This window comes from Lepidothrix coronata, unplaced genomic scaffold (assembly GCF_001604755.1).
Source record: "Lepidothrix coronata isolate B3197 unplaced genomic scaffold, Lepidothrix_coronata-1.0 Scaffold212, whole genome shotgun sequence".
Lineage (NCBI taxonomy): Eukaryota > Metazoa > Chordata > Aves > Passeriformes > Pipridae > Lepidothrix > Lepidothrix coronata.
The window spans coordinates 733,706-760,231 of NW_016690392.1; the positions used below are offsets into that span (position 1 = coordinate 733,706).

A 26,526-nucleotide genomic window follows, 5' to 3' on the forward strand; every position below is an offset into this window, starting at 1 on the left:
ACATAATCCCGAAGCTAAGGAACGTAAGCCAAGGGAAAGGGAAGCTGCAGGTAGGAGGAGCAGGTGGCCAAAGGAGCCTGGTGCTGCAAGGAGGTGGCACAGGGCCCCTTGTTTGGGGTTTCCACACCTGGAGGTGTGTGCACAGCACTAGGAAACCATTTCTTCTCCCACCACCCACAAGGAGCAACTCCCAAGCAAGCCACAGGATCCCAGACCAGTTTGGTCCAAAACAACCTGAAAGCTCATCTCTGCCATGGGCAGGGACATCTTCCCCTAGACAAGGTTGTTCCTTCTTGTGCATTTTCTCCATCACAGGGCTTCTAGGTAGACTTTCCCAACAAGTCCTTACAGGATGTGGTGCAGGCCCCTAAGCAAGGGGCAGGAGAAGCATGTGGATCCCCTTGGTGGGCACACACAGGGTATCTGGCTCGAGGGAGATGCTCCCAACACAAGTAAGGAATCTCTCCAGCAAGAAAAGCCACATCATCGCATTTCCACTGCCCTTTCCCATCCCAATGTTGCAGCCACCAACCAACAGTTGGGCTGGGCAGAGGGAATTATGCACCACAGGCACCCAGCTTTCCCCAGCACAACACTACACCAGGAATCAAAATGCCATACTGCCTTCCCAGAGCAGCAGCCACGTGAGGAACACAAGGGGTTGAAGGACAGCACACATTGAAAACTACTCTTAAACTTGCTTTTATCCTGCAGTTTCTGCCTCAGTCTTGAATCCTTGCCCAGTCACGTTCCATTCCCATGTATACCTTCTCCTTCTCACATAATCTCTGTTCCCCTTCCCAAACTCTCCTCCACTCTCTATGATCCCACTCACCAGAAGGATGACAGTGATGGCACAAAATCCCTGAGCAAGAGTCTCTCAACTCCCACCGCCTCTCACTCACCTTTGGAGAACTACAATTCCACAGGACATCCGTGATCTACACCCTTTCACCAGCTATTCCAAAGAAAGCACAAGAGTTTCCGTTATGGACCCAAAGAAAAACAGGTTTTTGCTTCCAGACCAACCGTTTCTGCTCCAGCGTTAAGAGATGGGCATCTCCGTTTTGGCAAAAGGCTGTAGCCCAGCCTGGTGCAGCCACCACAGGCAGACACCTTCCCAGAGTGGTGGGAGCCTGATAAGTCCAAAGGTTTCTGCTATCAGACCCACTCTTCCCAGTCAGAGTCAAAGGGCGAGACCACGCTCAAAGAGAACAGAAGGAAACAAAAAAAACAAGCTGTATTTTATACATATTTTCCAACAATAAGGGAGTTTCTCCTCCAACTAAATACATGGGATAACACACATCCACAGACCCAGATATTGCTGCTATATCCTCATGTGTAAGACAATACAGCTTCTCATTCTATGATCACAAGAAAGTCAGGGGTTTGGGGTAGAAATAGTACAGATCACAAGTGTAGAAAATTGAAGACAGTGTATAAAGGGTCCCAAACACAAAGTTTTCCCTCTAATGAGTTCGCTTTTTTCCCTCTGCACTTGAAGAGAGCCATCTCCCACCCCTCAACCACAGGCTGTGCAACAGCTCACAGTCTCCCAACGACTCTAAATAAAGGTTCTTCCTTCTAAGGGCTTTCAAGGATTGCTGGATTTTGCCTTGTTACTTTAAAACTGTGCTTAATGAACTCAGACACCTAAAAGAATAAGGTTTATCATTTACATTTAAAAATTGAGGAAAAGTTGTCTAAAAATATGCTTTTGAATATGACAAAATGCTCCAGCTGCTCAGTTTGGAGGAACATCTCAGAGCTGTGTGGCAGCTTGTCAGCAGAGGAGACCAAGCTAAACCAGCTAAAGAGGAACCAGCCCAGACCCTTCCTGGTGCTGCTGGGCTGGTCCCCAAACTCCACTCATCTCCTTCAAGAACACTCAATGTATTCCAACAGCAACAATCCAGATCTGCTGACAAGGAACCAGCCTCAGATGGGCCAAACACTAAAGGGGGACAGGGAATGCATGCCAGGGCCGAGAGCAGAGGGACTGCCACGTACCAGAATCCATACAAGCACTAATTAAAGCTTGTGTTTGCAGGGGGGAAATCAGGAATCAACATGGAATTGCCAACAGAGGCTCACAAGACTGCTTGTGTCTCCTACGTGACACCAGCAACAATGCTCTGATGTGCTGCAGAAGCTGATGGCCATGCTGAGGAAAGAAGGAAGGAGCTGTTCCTTCTGGGAGAAAGCTCCTTCGTATCGTCACCCATCTCCTGTTCTCCAAAATCCGTGCTCCTGTGAGGACCAACGCACCACAAGCAGGGAAGTCCTACAGAGTCCACTGAGGCAGCTGGGGCCAGCACACTCTAGAAGGTATTTTTAAGCTTGGCTGCCACAAGCACGAGAATCTCTCCGATCTTTTTCTGCCAATTCTCTATGTCCTTGGAGACATCACACCAGAGCTCTCCGTGGCGAGGTTCGGCGTTCTCACAGCGCTTCCTCACCTCTTCTTGTTGTTCCTACAGGGAAGAGAAACAATGGTTTGTCCTCGTTTGTTCTAGCATGGAACCAAAAATTTAACAGCCCTCCCTGATTCAAATACTCTTCCAAAGCTTATGGTGAGGTTTGGGGTCTGTGATTTTCAAAGGCAATATGGAAGCCCCAGTCAAAATTCAGAAGTAGCAACTCTCCTGCCTGGCTGAACAAACTGGCCAAGTTACAGCCGAGCAAGTTTTGGCTGCAGCAGAGAAACTGCAGCAGAAACTTCCTGTGCGTTACTGCCTGCAGGAGCTCTGTCAAGTGAGAGGTCTCTCTGAAGTCAGAAGATCAACACCCCCATCATTTCAGGAATATCAGGCAGTAAAAACTGCCGTAAGAGATCAGAACAGGCTGTTCCTCTGGCTGTGCTCACATGCAACCTGCACTTGACACTTGGGAGAAACAGCACCAGTTACACAAACTCAGCATCACAATTCCAGCACAATCTCCTCCGAGCAAGGCTGTGTTTTACAGGAGGAAGATTGATTTCAGAGATTTTTGCACGAGCCAGCACAACTGCAGAGAGCAAAGCAGTCTGAAAGACAGCTCAGCTACTGACAGCACCTTTTAAAAGCCACCACACAGGCCTGTTCATGCTCATTCATGACCAGGCATGACAGCCAGCCTCACCTGTGACCACGCAGGCAGCAGCAGCATGCTCAGCCCAGCACCAAAGCAGTACCAGGGCTGGGCAACCCACAGGGATTGCTGCTGCCTTGCCTGTTCCCAGGCACACACTCACCTCTGTGCCGTGCTGGAGTTCAAATTTGTAAAAGAATGCCCAGGCATCCCCCAGGTCCGAGTCGATCTTCACTGTCCGGTGGAACCACTCTCTGGCCTTGGTTATTTTACGCTCACTCCAGAAAAGCCTGTTGGGAAAAGCAAAAGGGAGTTGACAAAGAGCCTCACTTTAGAGGAAGATGCCAACCCACAAGCACTCCAACCTAAAGGCTCTATGAGTATTCCAATTTTTTGCTCTCTCCATAAGGAAACAGCAGATTTTTAGGCATCTGCAGGCCATCCTGCCACTGAGAAGTGATGAGAGGACTGAAAAGAACAACCAGCACTTCCTCTTCACTGCCCAGCAGTGAGGCAGAATAACTCAGAGGATAACTTAGCCCCGGGCAGAGACAGACTCTCCTGAGAGGGGAAGCATTACTGAGCTCAACCTTTCCTAACTCAATGGCTTTAATTCTGCTTTTCCAGATTTCGTGTGGAAAAAGACAGGATCGCATGCCTACATCTATTCCCACTCCTCCAATTTCTTAGCATTTCAAGTCAGTTTTAGCATCTAACAATTAAATAACTTCTGAAAGCTGGTAATTGCCTGCTGTGTGGTCACACGCTCACACCCACACAGCCTGCTCCAGTGGAGCAGACCTGCCTTGCCAGCCCCACTTTCCAAGGAAAGACAAGCACGGAGCTTCTGCACTCAAACCCCAGCCTGGCACCTGCCCCACTGCTGCCATTTCATCCAGGCACTGGGTGAACACTGAAATTTCTCCCCAGTACTGGAACCAGATGAGTCTCTTGGTTTCACTCCTTTGCATTAAAGAGTTCATTTGAGCTATAAGGTCTTTATCAAATCAGCCAGCCCTCATAAAGAGCTTAGCCAGTCATAAAATTATACAGCTTATGTGATTGTTTTTAAGCCCTATAATACTCTTGATTGTTCCGTGTTAAATAAACTGTCATTTAAAAGAGCACGAACAATGATAGCAGAGGCTTAACACCTGCAAGTAGTGGCCATTTTCAGCAATATATTTACCAAAAGTTTTTCACAGATGTGTGACACTCTGTACCTACAGGCAAGTCGTGATGGGAGGTGGAAGCTGTTTATGTTGGGATTAGCTGTTAAACTGCCTGAGGTTGCACCAGAAGGGGCCTGGGAGCAGTTTCCATAAAGCAAAAGTTAACATTTTTCTCACTTGCTGCTAAAGCTGAACAAGTCAGCTGTCAGGATCTGGCAGAACCCAGTGTTGCAGTCACTGGAGTGTATCCTACAGTTTTCTTTGGCTTATAAAATAGAGTTGTGAAAGAATTGGGCAACTTTGAGCAAAATGCCTCCTGCTTTAACCTCTTCCGCTTTTCAAAAAGAGAGAAAAGTTAAGTTTGTTCCCATCACGGTTGCTGTAGAGCTGTTCACACATCAGAGTAGAAAGGATATGGCAAAAGTCAATTCTGATAGTGGGTTTTCATCACAGGAAGCCTCACAACTCAATCTAGACAAGAAGACAAATCCTAGTAGATCATTCTCCCATTTCAGAGAAGCAAACTACAGAATGGCTGGTGGTTTGAATTCTGGGAAGGGCCACAACTGAAGAACACTGACATGGCAGAAATTCAGGAGCAGCACAGAATCTAGTTCAGAATTAAAAAAAAAAAACCACCTGACAGAATCTAGGATAGAGAGAAAGGATGAAAAATACACAGTCAGTCACATAAAACTTGAAAAATAACCAGTAAAAAAAAAGTCCTTATTTTCATAAATACTTCAATCACATCCTAAACCACTTAATTAAGCCTAGTTCACCTGACAGCACAATGAAATCCCTTTCAAGGGACAGAAAGAAAGCAGTCTGCAGGGTGCCAATACCCTGCACTGGCAAAGAGCTCTGTGTGAGTGTATTATTGTCTGTGCCAGTCCCAGACCCACCAGAAGAGCCCGAGGGCAGGGCTGACATCCCCCGCTTGGAATCAAGGGAGAGATTTGCACAGTTACTAGGAGACAGCTCGAGAGCTGCTCCTTGCTTTGGGACTTATTAGAGCTGCTGCAGCCAGGATCACATGGCTGTGCTGGAGTGCAGTGATTCATCCTGGATGCAGGCACACACAGACATGGATATTTTTACTGCATCAAGCAGAGGAACTCACTTGGCCACAGCCAACAGGACATGTGGGTCATGTTCACACTTCTTGAGAGCATCCACACTCTTGGTCTTTCGTTGCGGTCGCGCTTCAAGGAAAATTGCCTCTGACCACAGGATTCCTTAATCAAGTCAAGTAGAAAGATTGTTTAGTGTTAGAGATTAACCCTTCCCACTCTGCCATCAGTGCTCTCTAACACAAGCAGCACTATGGCCCCCACCCCGGTGGTTATCCACCCCCAACCTCATCCCAGATCCCTCTTTCCACGAAGACCCTTCACTCAGTACTCTGAATTTTTAGCTCCTGCGTGCACAATGCTGGACTTTCAGCTCTGAAGGCCTCAGTGCCATAATTCCTGCAGCTCCAGCGCTGCCTAACCCAGAGCTCAGGCTTTTCACTGAGTGAAAAGTGTGAGACGCTACAAACTCTGGAACAGGAAGGGCAAACCTGTGTTTCCAAAGGGAAAGGTATCCATCTGTCTGAACAGGAAACTGAAGTGGCAGAAGTTCCAAAAGGTGCAAAGTACAGTTTGGGAGCAGTTTCAAGGATGCTGGACAGCACCACAGTCTTATTGATGCTGGCTCTGCACACACTGATGAAGGACAGAGTATGTCCAGGAAAGGTGGGTTTAATCCCTAGCTCCTGTCACTCCCAAAAGCAAGGAAGGAAATATGCTCAAGGGAGCATGAAATCTGCAGTTTCACATGTCAGCCAGCCACACCTGATCACTTCAAAGCAAAGCCTGAGAGCTGGTGTCTGCCAGGACTCTTTCAAAGTGCTCTCGCTTCCCATAAACGGCACCACGGGAACACACATGAGCTTTGATGACCGCAGTGACAGACTGGAGGGGAACTCTCCTCTTCTTGCTCTTTAGATATAGGATCACAAACACCACTACATTTCAATTTTACTCTTTGTACAGCCTGTCCACATCAGCCATAAGCCATGAGGAATCAATTCAGCAATCAATGGACACAAACCTCTGTTTTACATGTCTGCAGGTGGCCAACGAGCCAACTCCTGCAGGCTTCAATTCTCTTGTTGAGGTTTAAGATAAAGTTGGAAGCAATTTTTTTAAACAAAAACTGAGATCCTGCTGCCCATTTCCATAGCAACAGGCAAGATCTGTAAAAGAGCCTGCAGTGGCAAACACTCATTAAGCATTAGGTCATTCACAAAACAAAGCAGGGTTTGGGTGGTGCTCTGGTGACCCACTTGCATGGAGAGCAGCTCGCAATGAGTTTATCATGTCATAAAAGTCACTTAATTCCCTATTATTTCACTGGGATTAGGCAGCCATCAATTAAACACCTTTCAAAACCCAGCCTGAAGGCAAGCTAAGCCGGCTTGCCCTGCAGTAAGTTACTACAATTTGTAGTTATGTGACATCTCCCCAAAGGTGTCAACATGTTTAAATAATTAAGTCCTCCTGCAATTCTCCCCCAAAACAGGGAAACATTCAGCACCTTCTCCCCCTGCCCCAAAAGGCAAATGTTTCCACTGCTGGTTAGAACCAACTGACTTACATTATATGACCTATTAGCCTTTTCTTACATGAGCTAAAATAATCAAAACCCAGGACTGAACGTTTATGGTACATGATCCCCTAATTATGACTACAACTGAAATTTGCTGCCACCACAAGTTATTAAACTCACAGTGGTGCAACTAGCAAGGGCAAACTGGCAACTGGGAATCTCCTAAGGCCAGCTGTACTCCCAGGAGACAGGGAAAACACCATTCCTTTTCCACTGAACTTCCTAACTACAAACACTCAAATGTCTTTCTTTAATTTTAAACCTTGGCAGACTTCTACCAGCTTCAGAGAAAAACTAGCCCCTATCCAAAGATGCTTTCACAGGAGACCTGGGGACAAACTGTGGACCACAGATGTAATAATACACTGGATACTGCAGAAAAAAATGGAACAACACAACCTGTGACCCCTCTGGTGTGAGACAGCACAAAGCAAGTGTGATTATTCACAAAAACCCTCAACATTTCCTTTGCAGAAGGGTGGCTGACACCTCTCTGAAACACTCTATTTTGAGACCTGGCCAGAAAGGACATCTCAGGAAAAGATGTGTCTCTGTCAATTGGGCAAAACAACCATGTTTAAGGTAGAAATGAGATCCAGCTCACCCGAATTGGGGCACTCTTGCAATGCCTTGGCCATCAGAGTGTTTGCAATGTTCTTCAGCCCAGCTCGGTACTCCAACCGCACAGACTCCAACCTGGGAGGGAAGAGACTCTGATGATATTTATGACAACATATTCACCAGGGAGAAACAAACTGTGAGTCACTGGAAACTGCAAACATCTGCCCATATTCCGAATAAGTGTAGGTGACTGACATCTTCCCATTCCTCTCCCATCTAAAAATAAACGTGACTTTTATTCTATAATGGCTCAGATCAAAAACAATCTGAAAAGGGGACTGTAACAGAAAAGAAATAGCCCTGGGTTTGCAAGCTTTGTGCACTACAACTATCAGTAAAGAAAAAAACTTCCAGGCTCAAATGGCTGAGCAGATGTGAAATAGCTGGCCTGGAGACTGCATTAAATTTTTAGCCCAAATTCAGTTAATCTCCACACAACTCACCAGAGATCTGGATTTTTTGGATTCTTCAGGCGAGACTTTTCCAAGATGGCTCTTGCTCTAGTCAACTGCCCAACTTTCTCCTCCAGCCTGGACAGCAGAAGCCACAGGGGTATGGAATGGGGGCATTTCTTCAACTATTTAAAAAAAAAGTATGGTAATAAGTAGATTTGAAAAGGATATTATCACCCTTAGAGCAAAGAAATTCCCTCTCTACGTCCTCCTGGAGAGTTTAGAAGAAGAGAGACAAAGTTGTCACTCAAATTTCTCCAATTAGTATTACAGCACAGAAGTCAAGTTTATCCTGTATCCAAAACAACTGAGTCAACATTAAGCCTGACTGAGCTATCCCAGCAGCAGGAGAAAGAACACACCTCCCTTAAATCTGTGCTTCTGGAGAGAGAGGGCTCTCACACATCCCCAAACCACAGCAGAGTGTGCAGGAAGTAATTAAAATACCGACTCTGGCAGAAACCTGTGTCCAAATTACTTTGATGGTTGTCTGACTTTGAGCATTCATATCCAAGGACACCAATTACCATTTAAAAGAGACAGGAGTGCTCTGTAGGTCACCTCCTTTCACTGTGTGTATCTAAGAGCAGGTGAGGAGGATTTTCTTTTAAGACTTCTGCTTTTAGTCTTTACAGGTCTTAGAGAATTACTGTGCAATGCCTTTTTTTCCTTTTTTCCTACCTGAGAGGACTCAGACATACAGCAAACTCAAGCAAGAAAGTGAATTTTGCACATGGATAATGGATAAGAGAAATTCTTGCTGCTTATTTCAAGGTCCTAATTTTTATGTTTTTTTTACTGTTTTAACCAATGACAGAAAGAACAGAAATCATCTCTTTGGCTCTCCATTTGGATTCAAAGACAGACATGTCCCCACACCAGAAGCACAAAGCAAACCTGCAGTAATATCCATCTTACCCCTTGATTATAAGCCTCCCGTGCTTTCTCTACCAGCTCTTTTTGTTCCTCAATTTGTCCTTTCATCATCCACAGTTTGGGGAAGTCCTCATAGTGCTTCAGGGCTTCCTCACACAGCTCCTGGGCTGCAGCAATGTTCCCAAGCACCCATTCCAACTTCACAGACTTCATGAAGACCTGGGAGCAAACCAGAGCTGTTTAGCACCAGCAGCCACTGAAAAACCCTTAGTCTGTCAAAGCAGTGGGTTCCCACTTTCATACATTCATTAGAATGTTATTGATTAGCTACAGTTTGAAGTAAAATAAAAATAAAAATATCAGGGTTAAATAATAGTGGGAACAAATAAGAAAGAGAAAGGTAAATGCAAAAATTAAAGGAGTTGGAACAGTATGATCAACATTTGCGTAGAGCTGGCATTTGCAACATCACAGAATCATCACAGAATCATAGAATGGTTTGGGTTGAAAGAATAATATTTGTACAAAGAGCACAACCAATTAACAAATTTGAGCCTGATTTATCAGTACAGTCTGATCTCAGATCCAAGCTACCAAAACCACGTATTCCATACTTATGGCCATACTTATGGCCATACTTATGGCTTCAGGCTGTAACTGTTGTCCTGCTCATAACAAACTGGTACATCTATTTTTCTGGCCCGCAAAGCCTTCCTTTTGGCTGTGCAGGGAAGTCACAGCTGTGAGAAATGCATTATAGACTCAAGGCGCTCTCACTACTCTTTGATCCCTGTCCTTCCCATTCACAAACTGCCCCCAGCATGACCTTGCAAGAGAGGCATGAAGTCTGAGACCAGAGCTTCTACCCCAGCTGCAGAAGCTCCCTGGCTGACAAGAGCAAAAGAGGACAGTTTAAAAGATCTAGGATGAAGCACCAACTGAGGGAGAGGAAGAGAGGACAAAGATCAAACTAATTTTTCTTTTACTTGGACAAGTTAAAATGCTTTTGTATGAAGAGCTGAAAATCGACAAAGTTTATCATACCAGAGGTAACTGGAGATAAACACAAGAGTGTAGGTTTAAACACCAAACCACCCCAGAGCTGACTTTAGTACAAGCACAAGTGAGTCTTCTGTGAAAGTATTTTCTCTCTCTTTTTTTCCCCAAGAGTGCTTTTATGCAACACAATCATTATACAAACAGCTGTAAACTGGGAATTTCCTGACTTTTGCCATTTGTGTAAAAAACAAATTGAAACCCTTCACTTTATCCTAGCCTTTTTTTCCCATCATGCCACGACAGCGTGTTGCAATCCGCCGGAGAAGTGCTCGGCGAAGCGGCCACACGGCCCAGAAGGCAGTGGCAGGGAGCCACATGGTCAGTCCCTAAGGCCACAGAACTGAAGGAACTCCTCCTTCCGTCCCAAATCCCCCGTGGCCAAGTGGCCTGAGCTTCTCCACCCTCCCCATGTCCTTACCCTTGCTGTGGGGGCACTGCTGCGAGCTTTTGCCAGCAGCCTCCTCGCTCTTTCATACTCATTGTTCTCCGACTCGAGCTTCACGGCAGCGAGCCAGATCTCCTCGCTGTTGGGGTTGGCCTGCAAGAACACAAAATGACAGACAAATGCACACAGTGAATCAACAGCAGATTTAATCCTTCGTTTGATCCAGATTAAAATTGAAATCAGAGCTTTGTCAATCCACAGTAGGATTTTTTAATTTTTTTTTTTTTTTCAGTTCAAGCTCCTCCCAGTCTTCTTTGACCTTTGAAGTTTATAGAAATTCTCCAAAACAGATGGGCAACACAAAGATGTATGCCAGTTTGGAAGCTGGATGCTTCTCAGTTGTTGAAAAGAATTAATGCTTGATCTTCTGAACTTCCAGTTTAAACACTGAAAACATCACAGGGTCTGCCACAATGAGACCCTCATTTTATTACCCCAAGCAAAAAAAAATGCAGCTTGAATTCCCCACTGAGGTCTGTGAAAGCTCCTCCAATAAAAGTCATTTCAGTGGCATCCATGTCAAGAACTTTTCAGGATGGTAACAAAGAGCACCAAGACCAAATTCAGGAACTAAATATCTTTTACCTTCCATCTCAAGACCTGTCATTTTTTTTTTGCTATCTCTTAGATTCTAAGCCTAACTCTCAGTACTAGAACTACTCTGCCTATCTTTCTTACAGCACCGAGCAGGCAATTCCCTTCATTTTGCATTGGATTAGTGGTCTAAACCAAAAGTAATACAGTGACCTCATTAATTAGGGCAGACCCAATCCTTTCCCTGAGGTGACCCAAGAGAAAGGGATTCTGATCCATGAGTGGGGTTGGTGGGAGCCATGGTAGTAAAACTGATGGTTTGCAAACTCATATAATCATAAAATGGTGTGAGTTGAAAGAGACCTTGAAGATCATCTCATGCCAACCCCTCTGCCATGGGCAGGGATGCCACTCACTAGGTCAGGCTGCTCAGAGCTCCCATCCAACCTGGCCTTGAACACCTCCAGGAATGGGGCAGTCACAACTTCTCTGGGCAACCTGTTCCAACTCCAGAACCTGGTGTGGTACTACTGAAAGAGCAGGAACACAGTCTTCCAGCTTGCTGCTATTTTACAGGAGAACATTTTGTCACACAAACAAAGAACAGCAGAAGTCTCCACCATTTTGAAAGGCAGCAGGAATCAGGTGTTGACAGAAAAAGCCTCCTCTGTATTCTTTACCTGTCACACTTAACACCATCTGACACATCTAACAGACCCACCTGGAAAGCCAGGGCCAAAATGCTTCTGGCTGCTGGCACATCTCCCGCCAGCCACTTGGATTTGGCTCCCATGAGCCACAGCACTTCTGCTTTGGGACAGTGAGCAACAGCCCTCTGCAAAAGAGCCTCCAAGGATTCCCTGAGACAAGAAAGAGCAAGTTACAATCCCTCCAGGTACTGCCAAAGGCGAGATCTTGCACACCAATTTCACTATCACTCAGTGTTATAAATATTGTTGCAAAGTCCAACGCTGTAAACCTTGATAAGTTGTTTCATAACAAGGAAAGGGTGGGGTCTTTTTTCACAAGGGTTCTGAAATCAGCACTCCACAAACGGCTCATTGTTCAGACACCTTTGCCTGACAGAGTCTGTGGAAAGAGCCCTCACACAAACTGCTCCTTTCTCTTGGAAAGAGCCATTCTGTTTAACAAACCTTAGTAGAAACAGAGACAGGAAGTTTTTCAGAGTTATTAGATGAAGCTGGCCTGATCTTACTGAATTTATTTTTTTCTCCTCTGGAAAATATACTTTACAGGTAGAACATGGGGCTTAAAAGCCAGCCACCACTGGGAAACATGGGAGAACAACATCAAAAGCAAAGGTGTGTTTGTTCCCAACTAAAAAAAGGCTTGAATGAGGCAGAATTCAGCATCTGCAGTCACTTCCACACTACAGCCTTGTTGGCTTTAATAAGGATGATTCCACATGTATAAGTGGCCTACTGCAGAGATTGTTTGCTTTCTTCTAAACTTTGGGCAGAAAGCTTCTGACATGTAAAGCTTTATGAATAAACTTTGAAAAGAGCCTGAGCTGTGACAGTGTAACATCAATCTTAATTCAGGATGTGATACACATTCACAGTATGTTTAATCAGAAAATGCCAGAGATGCTTGGACAACTTCAGCAATGAAGCAGTTTATCTATGAAAATTAAATAAAACACATTTTAGGTGATTTGTATCCCCATACTTTTCCAGAAAAGCCTTCTCAAAGATGACTGTTCCTACCTTGCCTATTCAGAGCTATTTTTACCAAGTAATCCCTATTGCCAAAACCCATTTTATGACTTCATAAAACCTAATGATGTTCTGAGCACAACAATAACAAAGGAGGTCGGACCTGCAAACAACATCAGCAAGTTTCCACCAGCTGCACTAATTCGTGCAAGACAGCACTTCAGGGATCATCTTGTCGCCTCCCTTCCTCCCCAGCCTCTCACCCTGTCACAAGGATGAACCCCTCCACGCAGGGATTATGCAGCACACGTACCTGGTTCCATGGTTCTTCTCAAAGTAAGCTGCTCGCAGCCACACACTCTTCTTGCTCGGGAAAACTTGCAAGGCATAAGCATAAATTGCTCGGGCACACTCCAGGGCATTATGAGCAACACACTAAAGGGAAACACATCAGAACTAAGTCAGCTTAGGGGTGCAGTGGAATCGAGAGCAAGAAGGAATTACACATGCATAATTCAACACAGAACTCACTAACTCGGTGTAATCCATGAATTGGGGCATTATAGAGAACAGAACACTTACTATCAGCTTTTTAAAAGGAAGCAGGGAAGGAATTTCCGAGCATCCCTCTACAGAGCACAAGTATCCCCGGCCTTTCAGTGGGACTGACACACACAGGCCAGCTTGAAACATTAGTAAGGCATTGGAAAGGCTCTCATGTTTGCACTTCATTTTGTTATTTCACAGGCAAAACCCTAAGCACCACAGAATGTGCCCCCCACTGCTCGGAGCCCAATTCAAGGCCAGTGAAGTTGGACATTTCTCATGCTGAAATATGATTTAGTTTTTAGCACATGTTCAAACTATTCCCCTAAAGCAAAGAAAGCCTGGTAAAAGTTTTACCCACTCCCAGTCTTACATTAACTCTTGAGCTACAGTGTTTAGGTCTCAATCTCAGCTCCCAGCTCCTTTACTCAGACCTCAATCTCTGTTGATGTCAGACACCCATAAAAGAAATCCACACCAAAACCAGTAAACAATCTATCTGAATGTCAACTTTTTGGTTAGTAAAAATTCAAATCTGAATAAAGCTCTATAATCCAATAATTTCCTGAGGCACAAAGTGGCCAAAGGCAGGCAGGTGGTGTGGGAATCACATCCACTTTCACTGGAAAAGCCATTTCCCAGGGTCCAGTTCAATTTCCTCTAATTAAAAAACACAAACCCCACAACAAAACAGACAAAAGCAACAAAAACCAGCACCACAGCTGGACATACACTGTCTGCGTCTTCCATCCAGGTATGTTTCCGATCTTCTTCCTCAATCCCGATCCCGATCACAGCTCGCATGATCGCCTGGCACGTGGCCACACTCCCAGCTTTATCACATTCCTCAGCATCCTAGAAACAAGAGTAAAACCCTGCTCAGCATAAGAAGTTAAATTCTGCAGTGGCAACTCCTCAGTTGCAAACATGAAGACATCGTGGGTCGGGGCCACAGCACAAATATCTTGTTACTCAAACACATCTGGACACTAAGTAGGAGCCTGCACCCACGAGGAAGGTGCTGGAGTTGTACACAGAGTCATTCAGGAGTTGGTTAAGAAACAGAACACATCAACTGCATCCACTGAAAAGGAATAAGTGTGACAATGTGTGACCTTTCCAGCCCCAAAAGTCTCTTCTTACAGCTCCACAACCCTGCGCTGAGCCAAGCAGGGACCTGGCCAATAAAAGAGTGCAAAAATTTCACAAGGAAGTATTTTAACATCAAAACTACTGACCTTCTTGCAGCTTTGAGATAACTGTTAAGCTTCAATATGGGCTAAGCAGTAAGTGAATTTAAATGAATAGCCCCTCAACCACTGTTAAATCAAAGGTGCAAAGGCTCTCTCAACACAGCATGTATAAGAAAGTGGAGTTTCCTGACACACAAAGCTTTCAGAAAGCCAAGCATGTCTTGCTTAAACTTGTTGGAAAGACCTCTGATCAGATAACAAAAATGGAACAGTTCTAGTACTGAGAAGGAACTCGAGAAGACAACGATGTGCTGGTGGGTTTTTTTACAGAGAAGTTGAAATTAACCTTTATTTTACTGCTGTAAAGAAAGTTAGAATTCTTCTAATAATATCATTATCAATGCTCCTAAGCAGTGTGCCAAGAAGATTTTGCTGCCTTGACCCACTGTAAGTGATCTTAGTAGGAAATTTCTTTAAAGACTTAAGGGACATAGGAGAAAAGAGGTTCAGTACAGGACTAAGAGAGTATTTCCTACATGCTGCAAATGTAGCATTTGTATTGACTTCTCACAACACTATCTGACAAAGACTTCTGGGGCAAACAAATACCTTTTAAGCCAAAAGAGACATATGCAAAAGATACCTAAATCCTTTACTGGAGGCTTTAAGCCTCTGTCCTACTTAAGGCAGCAGCTGCTTCAACTTGAAGCTGCTTATCTTCCAAGACAGAAGTAAACCAGACATTTTTCAACAAAACACATATGGTGTTACTCCAGGGTATCACTTATGGCCTTGACCCTACACAGCTTCCTAGTCTCATCTCTTGTATCTTCACAGGGAACTCCACTGATAAGCCAGGTGCAAAACTACTCTGCCCCACAACACCCACCATCAGCAGCCTTCAAAACAGAACCTGAAGGGCTCCCATGGGCCTTCAAGACCAAGCACATACCTGTATCCACTGCTCCCTGTTGATTTCCACACCATTAGCCCTAAGAGATGTGATGGCTCTGTCAATGATTTTCTCCACCATCTGGGTGTTTCCATTGGCTTCCTCCAGTTTGGCAGCAGTAATCCAGATGTGACGATCCGTCGGAATATTCTCCCGGGCTTTGTTAAGGACTTTACGAGCATTCTCATATGTCTCCAGTCTTGCCAGCGCGAGCCACAGCTGCAGAGCAACAAAAGATGTACTTGAGATGAGAACAAGGAGATGACAAGGCTGCCGTATGGCAGCGTCGGCCCACAGAGATAAGCAGCTTCACGCTGTTTGCTACTGGTTGGCAACGATCCTCAAGTACTACAAGCAGGCTGCGGAATACCAATGGAGGACAGTAGAAACAGGCTACTGCTGCTCTCAAAGCTCAGTCCTCATCACCTCTAGATGTCATCTCCAACTGCTGGGCTGCTGCGCTCCTATATTCTGTTCACATCACCTCTCAAACAGCTGAATTTAACACCCTGGTTCAGCATTTCAGAAACGAGCAACTTTTAGATTCCCCAGGCTACGTGTTCGCGTGTTTTCGCAACTGTCGAGGCACCACACACGAATGTGAACATGGCTCAGTGCCTACAGCAGGCACAGCTGTGCACTGCCTTGACTAACCTAACAATTACACAGGAAAATGAGCCATGTAATGACCACCAGACAATTAACTCTGGAGAAAAAAAGCACAGTCCACTACTCATCACATCCTTCCCGCCGCGGCGTGAAGCGTGTGGTAGAAAACCTTGTGTGGAGAAACATTGCACCTCACCCTGCCTTTTGTTTGCAAAGCTCTACTGCCAGCCCCAAGTGGTGTGTAGGGGGTTCTTTATTTCACTTTTTTTTAAACTCACTTCAACACTGGTTGGACAGCACTCCACAGCCCGGCTCAGCATGATCCTGGCATCCTCAGGCTCCTCCAGCTCCACGGCTGCTTTCCACAAACGCACCGAATTTGGAACATGCTCAAGGGCTAGAGAGGCAAAACAATTATGTCAGTCACGATAAAGTAGTTTATCAAAGAGAGCTGTATTTTTTAAAGATGATATACTAAAGGATTTGTCCTATTGCAGATGAAATTTCCTGAAAGAGAGAAGGGAAGGAACTTTGCTTATATTGGCTCTTGCTTCCACAATGAGAATTTAAAAAACAGAAAATAAAACACTTAATCATTTTAATTGGAAACAGGTTTTGGAAAGCCAAGGGCTTTTTCGCTGCATAAGCTGTAATTGCATCCTCCTCAGTAAAACACCTGGCTGAACAAAGCCTCCAGCTCCAGCAAATGAGCATATGAGGATCTTCAAAATCAGGCAGCTTAACATGCTGGCTCTGCCTCTATAAAAAAGGAGCACCTTCAACACTAAGTAACACCACAATCTCATTTCTTAGATGTTGAAATTGTCCCCTCACAATTCAGTTTTTCTGTAGGCATCTCCTGGCAGCTTAATGGACCCCAGCTCAGGTTCCTGCTGCAAAAATAAAACAGGGATGCATAAAAACTAAGAGGTATTGCTGACACTAACACCCTAAGCCATGAGTACAAAGTGTGCTTCCAGTAATCCAATATGGACTTCATTTAATTAGGATTCTTTGAGGCTTCCTTAATCTTGTCCAAGAGTTAGCTACTGCTGGTAGAACTGCATTCTCTGCAGCCTGTCCTGCATGTGCTGTCTGAGACATTAAACAACGACTTCACTCAGCCCATCCCTTTCCACTCTCATATCTTAAAGAGAGATTGAGAAACTAAATGGTTTTTTAGCCTTTTGTCACTACAGTTTGCACCCCAGACCACTGGTATCAGCTGCATTGCAGCATTAGTTTCCCTGCTTCCATGGTGACTATACACAAGCGTGCCATAGCAACAGAGGGCTGAGCACATCCTCCTTCAATAAAGCACAATCACAGGGACACAAAAACGGGTGGGAAAAGGCATCTAAATCTACTTTGAAACTAGCTGGGCTCCTAGGCAAGGCTGTTCCTTGAAGCATTGCTGCAAAGGCAGAGGCACACTGCTGAGCCTCCGCTCAGAGCACATCCCAGCTCTACACAAACAGATTTACAAGCAGTGTGCACCGAGGATTCGGGCATTAACCATTTGTCTCAGAGTCTGCAGCAGCGGGAGATTTTCCCGAAGAAGTTAAGTGAATAATGTCAGCTTCCAAGAGCTGAAAGCATCACTCTGCAGGACAGGAAATGTTTTCATAAATACAGCATTCGATTTTTAGACCTCAAGATGCATTTGAACCACTCAGCTTGCAGGCTCCCCAGTCAGTCTGAGGCTTTAAAAACTCCAGAGGTTCTGCTGGATGGCAGGAATGCACAGAGCCAGTAGAAAGGAGAAACGAGTTATGAAAGGTCACACTTCAGTGACATTATCTGGCAGTCAGGCCTTTTTGTTTTAGAAGAAATAACGGGTTATACTGCCACTCATTTAAGGCTGAATATACAAACAGCTCCAAGCACCATATTACTGATGTTCCCTAGGCAGCAGAAGAGCACTGTGAAGCTGTTAACAAGCAGAAACTGGGAAGAGAATGATAAATCCTGTTCCATTCCACTAACAGCTTTTAGCAGAGATTAAGTAGGTGGCTCCAAAAACTGAAGCAAGATGTTTTTCTCCTTGCAAATACCATGTCTGAAGCAAAGCTCGGTACTTAGTGGGCAAGTCACTGCTCTCACACAAGATTCTCCCATACCTCAGCTGGACTCACAGGTCTATTTCTGCTCCTGTGAAAGTGTTTTTCTGTCAGCACTTATGATTGTTCCTGAGAAGGACACACAGTATCAGAGGAGTGGCACTTCACAGCACATTGCACTGCTGAGCCAATGGAAATTCAAGAAGATACTGAACAGTCAATATCTGAACTCTTGCAACTTCAAACCCAGGAACCTTGAAGTACCTTTAGTCCACATGTACTAAGATGTCATTTCACCAGAGGTGTGCAGTTGATTCCTTTGAAACCAAGCCATTCAACACTGACTGCTTCACAATGGTTTAGTGAATGCATTAAATCCAGACCCTCTTCCCTGTCTAGATTAAAGTCAGGAGACGCAATTGATACAATTCAATAGTCAAGAAAGATCTAATCCCTATTGATACGAGCTACTTCAAGTAATCAAAGAACTCATACTATAAACCCGTGAGGAAGATACGGGTTCAGGACAAAATAAACTGCTGTTAAAAGAATTCTATGAAAGAAGAAAACCTCCAAGTGCAATGCAAGAGAAGATGTAAGGTTTCAGGTAAGCACCATAGAGAAAGGCTGTTACTCAGGAACACAGAACAAAGCCCCCAGACCACCAGGCTCAGCAATGCAAGAACCCCAAGGCCTCTAAAGCTCGTCCAGCAGGAACCACTGTGGTCTCTAACAGGCTACAAGCAAGTTGGAACTCATAGTCCATATCTTTTCCAAAAAGTATCACAAGGTGACAGCTAAAATACCCTTTTTTCCCCTAGAGCATCGTTTTTGAATTGCTTTCATCTACTTCTCTAAGTTTGATCAAGCTGGAATTGGTTTTGGTGCGTGAAATGTCATTTTGGAACTGTTCAGTAACAACAGCTTTTTGCTGAAGGATGTTTTACAACCCTCTGCTCTAACTCAATAGCAGGAAGTTCCACCATTAAGGCACACATTAGCAACTGTATTTCCCCCAAGGAAGCAAAAAAAGCACTTACACTTATGGACACATCTTGAACAACTTACAATGCAATACAAACAGTGCAGTGCTCAGGCTTCATTCCCTGACCCCGCAGGAGCTCTCACCTTTCCTAAGGACACGTTTCTTGGCACGGATATCTGTCTCCAGCTCTGCTGCTCTGATATAGATCCGGACAGATTGTGGAAGGTGACGGACAGCCTGGGCCACAACAGCCTTGGCTGTATCCCCAGGCTGAAGCCGAGCAGCTTCTAACCAAACGTCTTCACTCTGTCAGGAAAAACCACCAATGTTCCTTTACATCAGAACAAGAATATAAAATCAAAGCTTCTGGCTAAACAGGTGTTTTGTAACACTGCAGACAGCGAAGCTGTGTCAGACACAGCCTGAATCAAGCTTAACAGAGGTTCTGCTGCTCATTAACCACAACCTTTTCCTACTATCCTGCCAGGAACAGCAGGGAAGCAAAGCGATTCTGACCTTGGGGCACATCTCTGTTCCTTTCATGATGAGGTTTCGAGCCACCTGGAGTTTGCCAGTGACCTCCTCCAGCCGGGCCGATGCTATCCAGGCTGGTGGGTGATGAGGATTGGTCTCTCGGACAGATTTCAGGAGCAAACGGGCTTTCTTGATATCACTAAAGGAGGAGGAAAGACAGGAAGGAAAATCTTCAGCACACCATCAAACAATTCTCCTGAACCAGTAAGTGCTTTCCAGCCAGTTCTTCACAGCCACGCTCATGCGCACAGTAACTGGGACCTCAGATGTTTCCACACTGGTGACACAAACTACATTCTACCAAAACAAGCTTACAGACACACATTAACACAGAGAGATCAGTGACAACCAGTTAAGTACTTAAACAAGATTTTTGGGAATTACAGCTGGGCACTTGCAGTTGGAAGCTGATGAGCCCAAGTGTTGATGTAAGTCAAGAATTAGGATCAGCGTTTGCACATATCACTTTTGACTTAAATGGCAATTCTTTATGAAACACATGTCAAACTTCAGGTTAAAGAGGTTTTCAGAGGTTGTCAATGAAGCCTAAATTAGGCAGCACACAGGTACAATTAACCAGGTTATTTCCTGGCTGGCAGGCAGCCACACACTGCCATTATTCTGGCATGGAAACAGGGATAGAATGGAAACAATCCCCACAATTGATGCATCCAGGTCAGATGCTAAACACCTCAGCTTAAAGACTATACCAGATCTCATGTTAAAAGAATTCACCCTCAAAAACTCACCTGGTATCTCTTACAAATTAAATGCCAGCTGAAAGCACCCGCTCAGATAGATTCCCATTTATATGCAGGATCACTGCCACTACTAAGAGGATAAATCTGTTAATCCTTCTTAAACTTACTTGATATCTCCTCCGTGCGTGGGAATCATCGAATTCAAGTCTGTCAAATATCCTTTTGGATCCACTACAGTCTGGCCACTCACAGAGTCCGACACCTGGCAAAGTCAAGTCAGAGCTACTGAAATGACCACTCACAGCCCCACACACTAAACACTGGAAAGCCCTTCTATTTAATATAAACCACATTTAGATGGGAAATGAAAAAAAACAGGATTCAGCAATTTAAGAGTAACATTTTTCAGCAGCTTGTCCTGCATCCCTATACAGGACGGAGGAGGTGCTTCCTTGGTAACACCACCTGTGCTGTTTGCTTTAAGTCCACCTCTGGTATAACCAGGCAGTCTGTTCTCCCATAATGACCAAGAATTCCAGGGACAAACTGTTATTTCTAAGGAAATTCTATTTGTGTTGAAGGCATGAGATTTGGGGAGAAGACATACAAAATTATTTCACAGGTCAGCTGTTCTTGGGTCTTCTAAAACCAGGGCTTAAATAGCAGCACAACATCAATTCCAGCTATAACAGATCCTACCTTCCCACATCCTTACCTGGCTTAGCCTCATATCCATCAAGGTGTTTCTGGCTTGGCCAATCTTCCTCATATCCAGTTCACCTGTCCCAGGTGTCATTAAGCCTGGTGTCATTCCTCCTGGGTATGGAGTATTCAGACCCCCTGGATATGGAGTATTCAATCCTCCAAATTGCTAAAAACAAGAGTGAGAAATTCATTCCTAAAACATCTTTGAGATTTCAAAAATAATTCAGGCTATTGACTGAACTGCTCTTCCCCAACAGCTGCAGGACAGAGATGCCAAATCCACACAAGTAGTTCTGAAATCGCTTCCCTAGATCACAAAACATTTCTCATATAGGATTTGCAAATCTGTAGGTACTCAAGTTTAGTCAAGTCAGTGAAATAAGCAACAATAAATTGAAAAATTCAAGCACGGGCATCTAAACCTGGCACATTTAAACAAGAATATCCCACGGAGACCAGGGAACCAGTCCAGGGCCAGTCAGCTGCTCCTGTAACTCTATGACCACAGGAGCAACATGCTAAATTAATTAATTTTCAAGTAATTCAATTATTTTGCACAGCAAATAATTTTTGACACAACTGCTCCAGGGGTGAGCAAACCATTAGGTGAAACCAAGCTTTATTTTCTGTTCCATTTTTGCAAGATGTTGATGTAACAGAAACAGATGCTGGTTATGCTCACCAAAACTCCCTATCACCATTTTACAGCCAGAGGAAAAGAAAATGAACACTTTCTTTTAAACGTTTCATTTTTAGCCCAAAAATTAGGCTCTCCCTGCTTATCCTCACATTTTCTCTGGCAATGAGTGTGCACTGAAAGGCTCCAGCAAGCACAGGAGTTTAACATCCAGAATTCCTTTGACAGACTCACAAACCACACCAAGTTTTTTGGTCAAGTAGCTTTTTTTTTCCAACTCCCAGTTTAACCCTCATCTCTAACTTAAAGTTTGACCATGGCTGCCTCAGGTTTGCTGTGTACTCACTGTCTGACGTGGGTCCACAGTAGTGTGATTCTCCCCTGACTGTAAATGCTTTGCAAAGAAGCTGTCAGGGACAGGAGTCAGCTTCTCATAACGGGGATTCCTCTGACGCTTGTTCCTGGCGTCTCCCACCTCTGGAATACTCAGCCACTCCTCTTCTGTAACCTCTGCTAACTTCCGCTGTTCAAACAGGAGTTGTCGTCAGTATTTGCTGTAGAAATTTCTTTTTAACTGCTCTAACTCCTTAATAGATTTATATTCTTGAAATAACTCAAGATCAATTAAAGACTTAAAGGTCAGATTTTTTCCTAATCCAATGTACAAAAGAATTAGATGCCTTTAATTAGAATTTGGTTTTAGTCCAGACCGAGATTCCAAATCAATTTTGTTATTAAATTCAGTGCTACAAGCATTCAGATTAATCCTAATGCCTGCAGCATTGAATGGCTTATTACTAATCATCAGACAGCAGCTTAAACAATACATTTTATTTAAAAGCAGATTTAGAGGCAGGAGATCCTGCTCAGTGACTTCCCCAATGCCAAGAAGTTATTAGTCCCCCCAAAACAGAAGTGTAACATCTTCAATAAAGCACAAAACAAAAGCCTAGTATCAAAATTTGTAGGAATTTCACTACCTTGTGTATCCACAAGAACAGGATGAATTCCAACACAAATTAATTCTAGTCTGGAGAACAACAAAGTACTTGTTTGCCAACACACAAGATCTGAGCAAAGAAACACACATACACACAAAGGAACATAGAGCCACCTCTCATATCTCATAAAAAGTCCCATTTCAGACATTTCTTGTCCTTACTTTCAAGTCTGAGAACTGCTGCTGAATTTTGGGTCGTTCCATACGGTATTTCTCTATTTCCTCTTTTTCTCGTTGTTCCCTTAGGAAAAGGAGAACTGAGGTTATGCTCAAAGTAACACTTGGCAAGTCTTTAATCAAAGTGCTGCTAATACAGAAAAATGTGTTTGATCAGAGTTAAGGTATAAAAAGGGCATTTTTTCCAAGCTGTGATTATCAACATTATGACAGATGCCTTATCAAATCAGATAATATTAAAGTGTAAAAACAGACATCTCCAATCAAGGGAACTTCAGTCTTTAATCTCCTCTTACCTGTAGACCAGGTAGTGAGTTTTACAAGTAACACCCACTGTTTACAGGGCATTACAGGACTCTTTTAACAATGTCCAGTGCACTGTGCAGCTCATGACGTGTCAAAACCAGTCAGTCAGCATTTCCCCACACCATCTTAATGAACTACAGAGACTTAATTAACTACAGTGAAGTAACTCAACCACATCCACTCTCAAAGCAGCTGGTGCAAAATAGCCTTAATTAACCAGAAAACACCTCATCCCAGTGCTGTAGCTTATCCTACCTTCTCTCTTTCCTGCGTTCATCCATCCTCTTATCCAAAGCTGCATAAATAGCATCTGCTTCCTCATCATCTTTTTCATAGGGACCACTTGAGAACAGGCTCCCAGCATAGCCATTGAACTGTGAATTTGGAGAGAAAGAGAGAGAGAGAAACCAGGAAAAAAAGGCATTTTAAAGCTCCTGTTATGTTCCTGCTACTGCCCACCAGTCGCCCAGAGCACCGGAACTGCACGAGCAGGCTATTTCTGACAATGTTGCATCAGACTAACACAGCCCTAAATAAAAGCAGCTTTCTTCTACCATCCCAAGTGTTTATTCTCCCACACCATTTGAAGCAAAACTGCTTCAAAATTGCTTCTCTTTCAAAATTGCTACTCTTTCAAAACAGCTTCTCCTTCAAAATTGCTTCTATTAAGCAATAAATGAGATCCCAGGATAGAAAAGTCATTTTCTTCCATTAACCACTTTTTCTTTCTAAACCAGCGAAAGCAAACAGAAAGAATATCACAACATTCAACTAAGCAAAGAGGGATCTAAACACAGGAAGACTACACAGGCCACATGAGGACAAATAAACGTCACAGAATCCTTTAGGTTGAAAAGGACCTCCAAGATCATCAAAGTCCAACCTTGTCAAGGCATAAAAGCTTAGATTTCAAAAAATACATCACCTAAAATACTTAAACTAATTTTTATTTATGGGCCTTTTCCCAAGATTCTCAGGGCTCTGTATAGATAATTAAAATCTGTAAAGATAATCAGATTAATAAAATAAATGTAAATTATACAGAAAATTAATATAATATATAACATATAAATTACATATATATTTTATATATAAAATAAATAATTGTATAAATTATATAGAAAATTTTTATCTGTATAGATAATTAGATTAATAAAATAAATGTAAATTATACAGAAAATTAATATAATATATAAAATATATATATAATATATAAAATATATAATTGTATAAATTATATAGAAAATTTTTATCTGTATAGATAATTAAAAATCTGTATGGATTAGATTAATAAGATAAATATAAAATATATATATAATATAATATACATATTATTATGTTATATATTATATAGTATATATTTATATGTAGGTTATATATTTTATATATATAATGTATGTTTATTTATATATAATATATGTATTATATATTTTTTATATATATCATACATAATATATGTAATTCTATAAACTATATAGAAAATTATCTATCTGTATAGATAATTAGACCCCAATACATGGAGCAAGGCCACAACAAAACCCTGTAAGCACCACAACACTGTGTGCACTGTTAGGTCTCAATAAACCCATAAGAAAAAAAGGAAATGCTGGCTGCAAACTACAGGAAATTCTGGCCTTGGAGGCTCAGCCAAGGGCAGGGAGCTCAGGGGACTCCTCTTGCACTTGGGGAAAAACACGTGCAGGCTGATGCAAAGCTCGTCACCTCATCGTAGTTGGTGTCGTTCAGGTCCTCATCGTCGTCATCAGCAGTCTGGTTCTTCTTCATCTGGTCCCCCACCGTCCTCTTCCCGGGCGGCGCGTGCCGGTCGTCCACGGGGTCGTTGGCATCGCGGGCAGGGCCAATGTCGGAGCGGGTGGTGAAACCCGTGGCTCTGGGGGGAAAAATGTCCTTAGGATCATGGAGCGGTTCGGGTTGGAAAGGACCTCAAAGCTCACCCCCTGCCATGGGCAGGGACACCTTCCACTAGACCAGGTTGCTCCAAGCCCAGTTCAACCCAGCCTTGGACACTTCCAGGGATGGGGCAGCCACAGCTCCTCTGGGCAACCTTTTACAGGGAGAACTTCATCCACAAGGACTCTGCAACCACTTGGCTCACTGCTCTGCCATCCTGCACCCAGACGAGGCTTCCTTCCTAAGCTGTGTTAAACACGGTGAGCAGCTGGCCCTGCAGGCTGCCAGGCACTACAGGAGGGTCTGGGTGCAGGGATGGGGCCACTGGGGCTCCTCTGAAACCCCACACTCGCCTGGCAGCAGCTCCCGGGCACAGCCGGCAGGACCTCCCCAGGTGAGGGCACAAACAAATCGGGGGACACAAACACAACTCACCCCCACCAAAGGACACCCCAGCCCCACCAAAGGCGGCCCCAACCCCCATCAAACCCTCCTCAATGCTCCCTGCACAGACACCCCCCGTCTGATAGTGTTTCAGAGGGCCCCACGGGCACAGAATAGGGAGGGACACAAACCCTTCCCAGCAGTGGCGTTTGGAGCACCCGGGGCCTCATCCCCGGGGCCGGGCTCGCTTTTAAACACAAACCCGCCCAGCTAAAGAGGGGACGGGGACGGGCGGGGAAGGGACGAGGACACCCAGACAGGCGTCGGGGGACAGGGTCGGGGAAGGCCCAGGTCGGGCCCGGGCGGCGTCTCACCCACGGCCCAGCCCCGGCACGTAGCCCAGGGGCGCGGGCATGCCCAGGAACGGCTTCTTCTTCTTGTTCATGGTGCCGGTGCCGGTGGCGACGAGGCGGGAGCGGAACGCGGCGGACGGAGGCGACCGGGAGGCGGCGGCGGTGGCGGCGGAAGCGGCGGCGGGAGCAGGCGGGGCCGCCCGCGAGGGCAGAGCGGCACTTCCGCTCCCGCCGAGGAGCAGCGCGCCCCCTGGCGCCCCGGCGGTCCCGAGCCTTGGTGAGGATGGTGGCAATGATGGGAATGTTGCGGGATGGGAATGATGGGGATGGTGAAGATGGGCATGATAAGGATGGGGATATTGGGAATTATGGGAATGATGGGGGTAGGAATGATAAGGATGGGGATGTGAATGATGGGGATGGTGGAGACGGGGAGGATAAGGATGGGGATATTGGGAAAGGTGGATATTAGGATGGTGTGGATGGGAATGGTGTGTATGAAGGTGATGAAGGTGATTGGAATGATGGGGCTGAGGGTGAGGATGCTGAAGCTGTGCTATCGTGGAACTTGTGAGCTTCCCTTCCCCCCTCCCTCTGCTTCCCTTCCTTCCCAAGAAAAATTATCTCTGGGAGCAGGAGCAGGTTTTCTGCTCATTCCTTCACCAGCCTGGAGTCTCTCACCCTTGTCTTTTCTGTGTGGTGACAGCAGGGACGGCAGTGCCAAAGGACCGAGGTGTCCCAAGGGGACAGGGAGCATGGGTCCAGCCCCTTGGGGTGCATGGATTGACCACCTCTGCTCATCCATCTTTCCAAGGGACCTGAGCCTGTCCCAGGAGCTCCTGCCTTGGTTTCCCCAGATAGAGCACTGGGCAGGTTTCTCCTGCCCACCCACAGCTGGTGCCAGGATT

The 26,526-nt window shown here is 44.7% G+C and overlaps 1 protein-coding gene across 1 annotated transcript; it reads right to left on the reverse strand.

Moving 5' to 3' along the window:
* Positions 1 to 1,221: 1,221 nt before the first annotated feature.
* Positions 1,222 to 25,792, reverse strand: PRPF6 (pre-mRNA processing factor 6). Its single transcript, XM_017833244.1, has 21 exons — positions 25,640 to 25,792; positions 24,693 to 24,861; positions 23,226 to 23,344; positions 22,650 to 22,728; positions 21,834 to 22,010; positions 20,861 to 21,016; positions 20,313 to 20,407; positions 19,427 to 19,583; positions 19,054 to 19,216; positions 16,144 to 16,262; positions 15,257 to 15,475; positions 13,844 to 13,966; positions 12,879 to 13,000; positions 11,611 to 11,749; positions 10,329 to 10,448; positions 8,894 to 9,070; positions 7,967 to 8,100; positions 7,507 to 7,598; positions 5,371 to 5,485; positions 3,239 to 3,365; positions 1,222 to 2,477 (listed from the first exon to the last, which is right to left on the reverse strand). Exons 1-21 carry the CDS (start codon positions 25,708 to 25,710, stop codon positions 2,325 to 2,327), a joined length of 2,826 nt encoding a protein of 941 aa, XP_017688733.1. The 5' UTR covers positions 25,711 to 25,792; the 3' UTR covers positions 1,222 to 2,324.
* Between the last annotated feature and the right edge of the window lie 734 nt (positions 25,793 to 26,526).

Coding starts and splice junctions, on each gene's coding strand:
- PRPF6 (XM_017833244.1), bottom strand. CDS start 25,710: ATGAACAAGAAGAAGAAGCCGTTCCTGGGCATGCCCGCGCCCCTGGGC. Junction 24,862..25,639: donor GTGCCGGGGCTGGGCCGTGG/GTGAGACGCCGC, acceptor TTTTCCCCCCAG/AGCCACGGGTTTCACCACCC. Junction 22,729..23,225: donor GAACGCAGGAAAGAGAGAAG/GTAGGATAAGCT, acceptor CCTTTTCCTAAG/GGAACAACGAGAAAAAGAGG.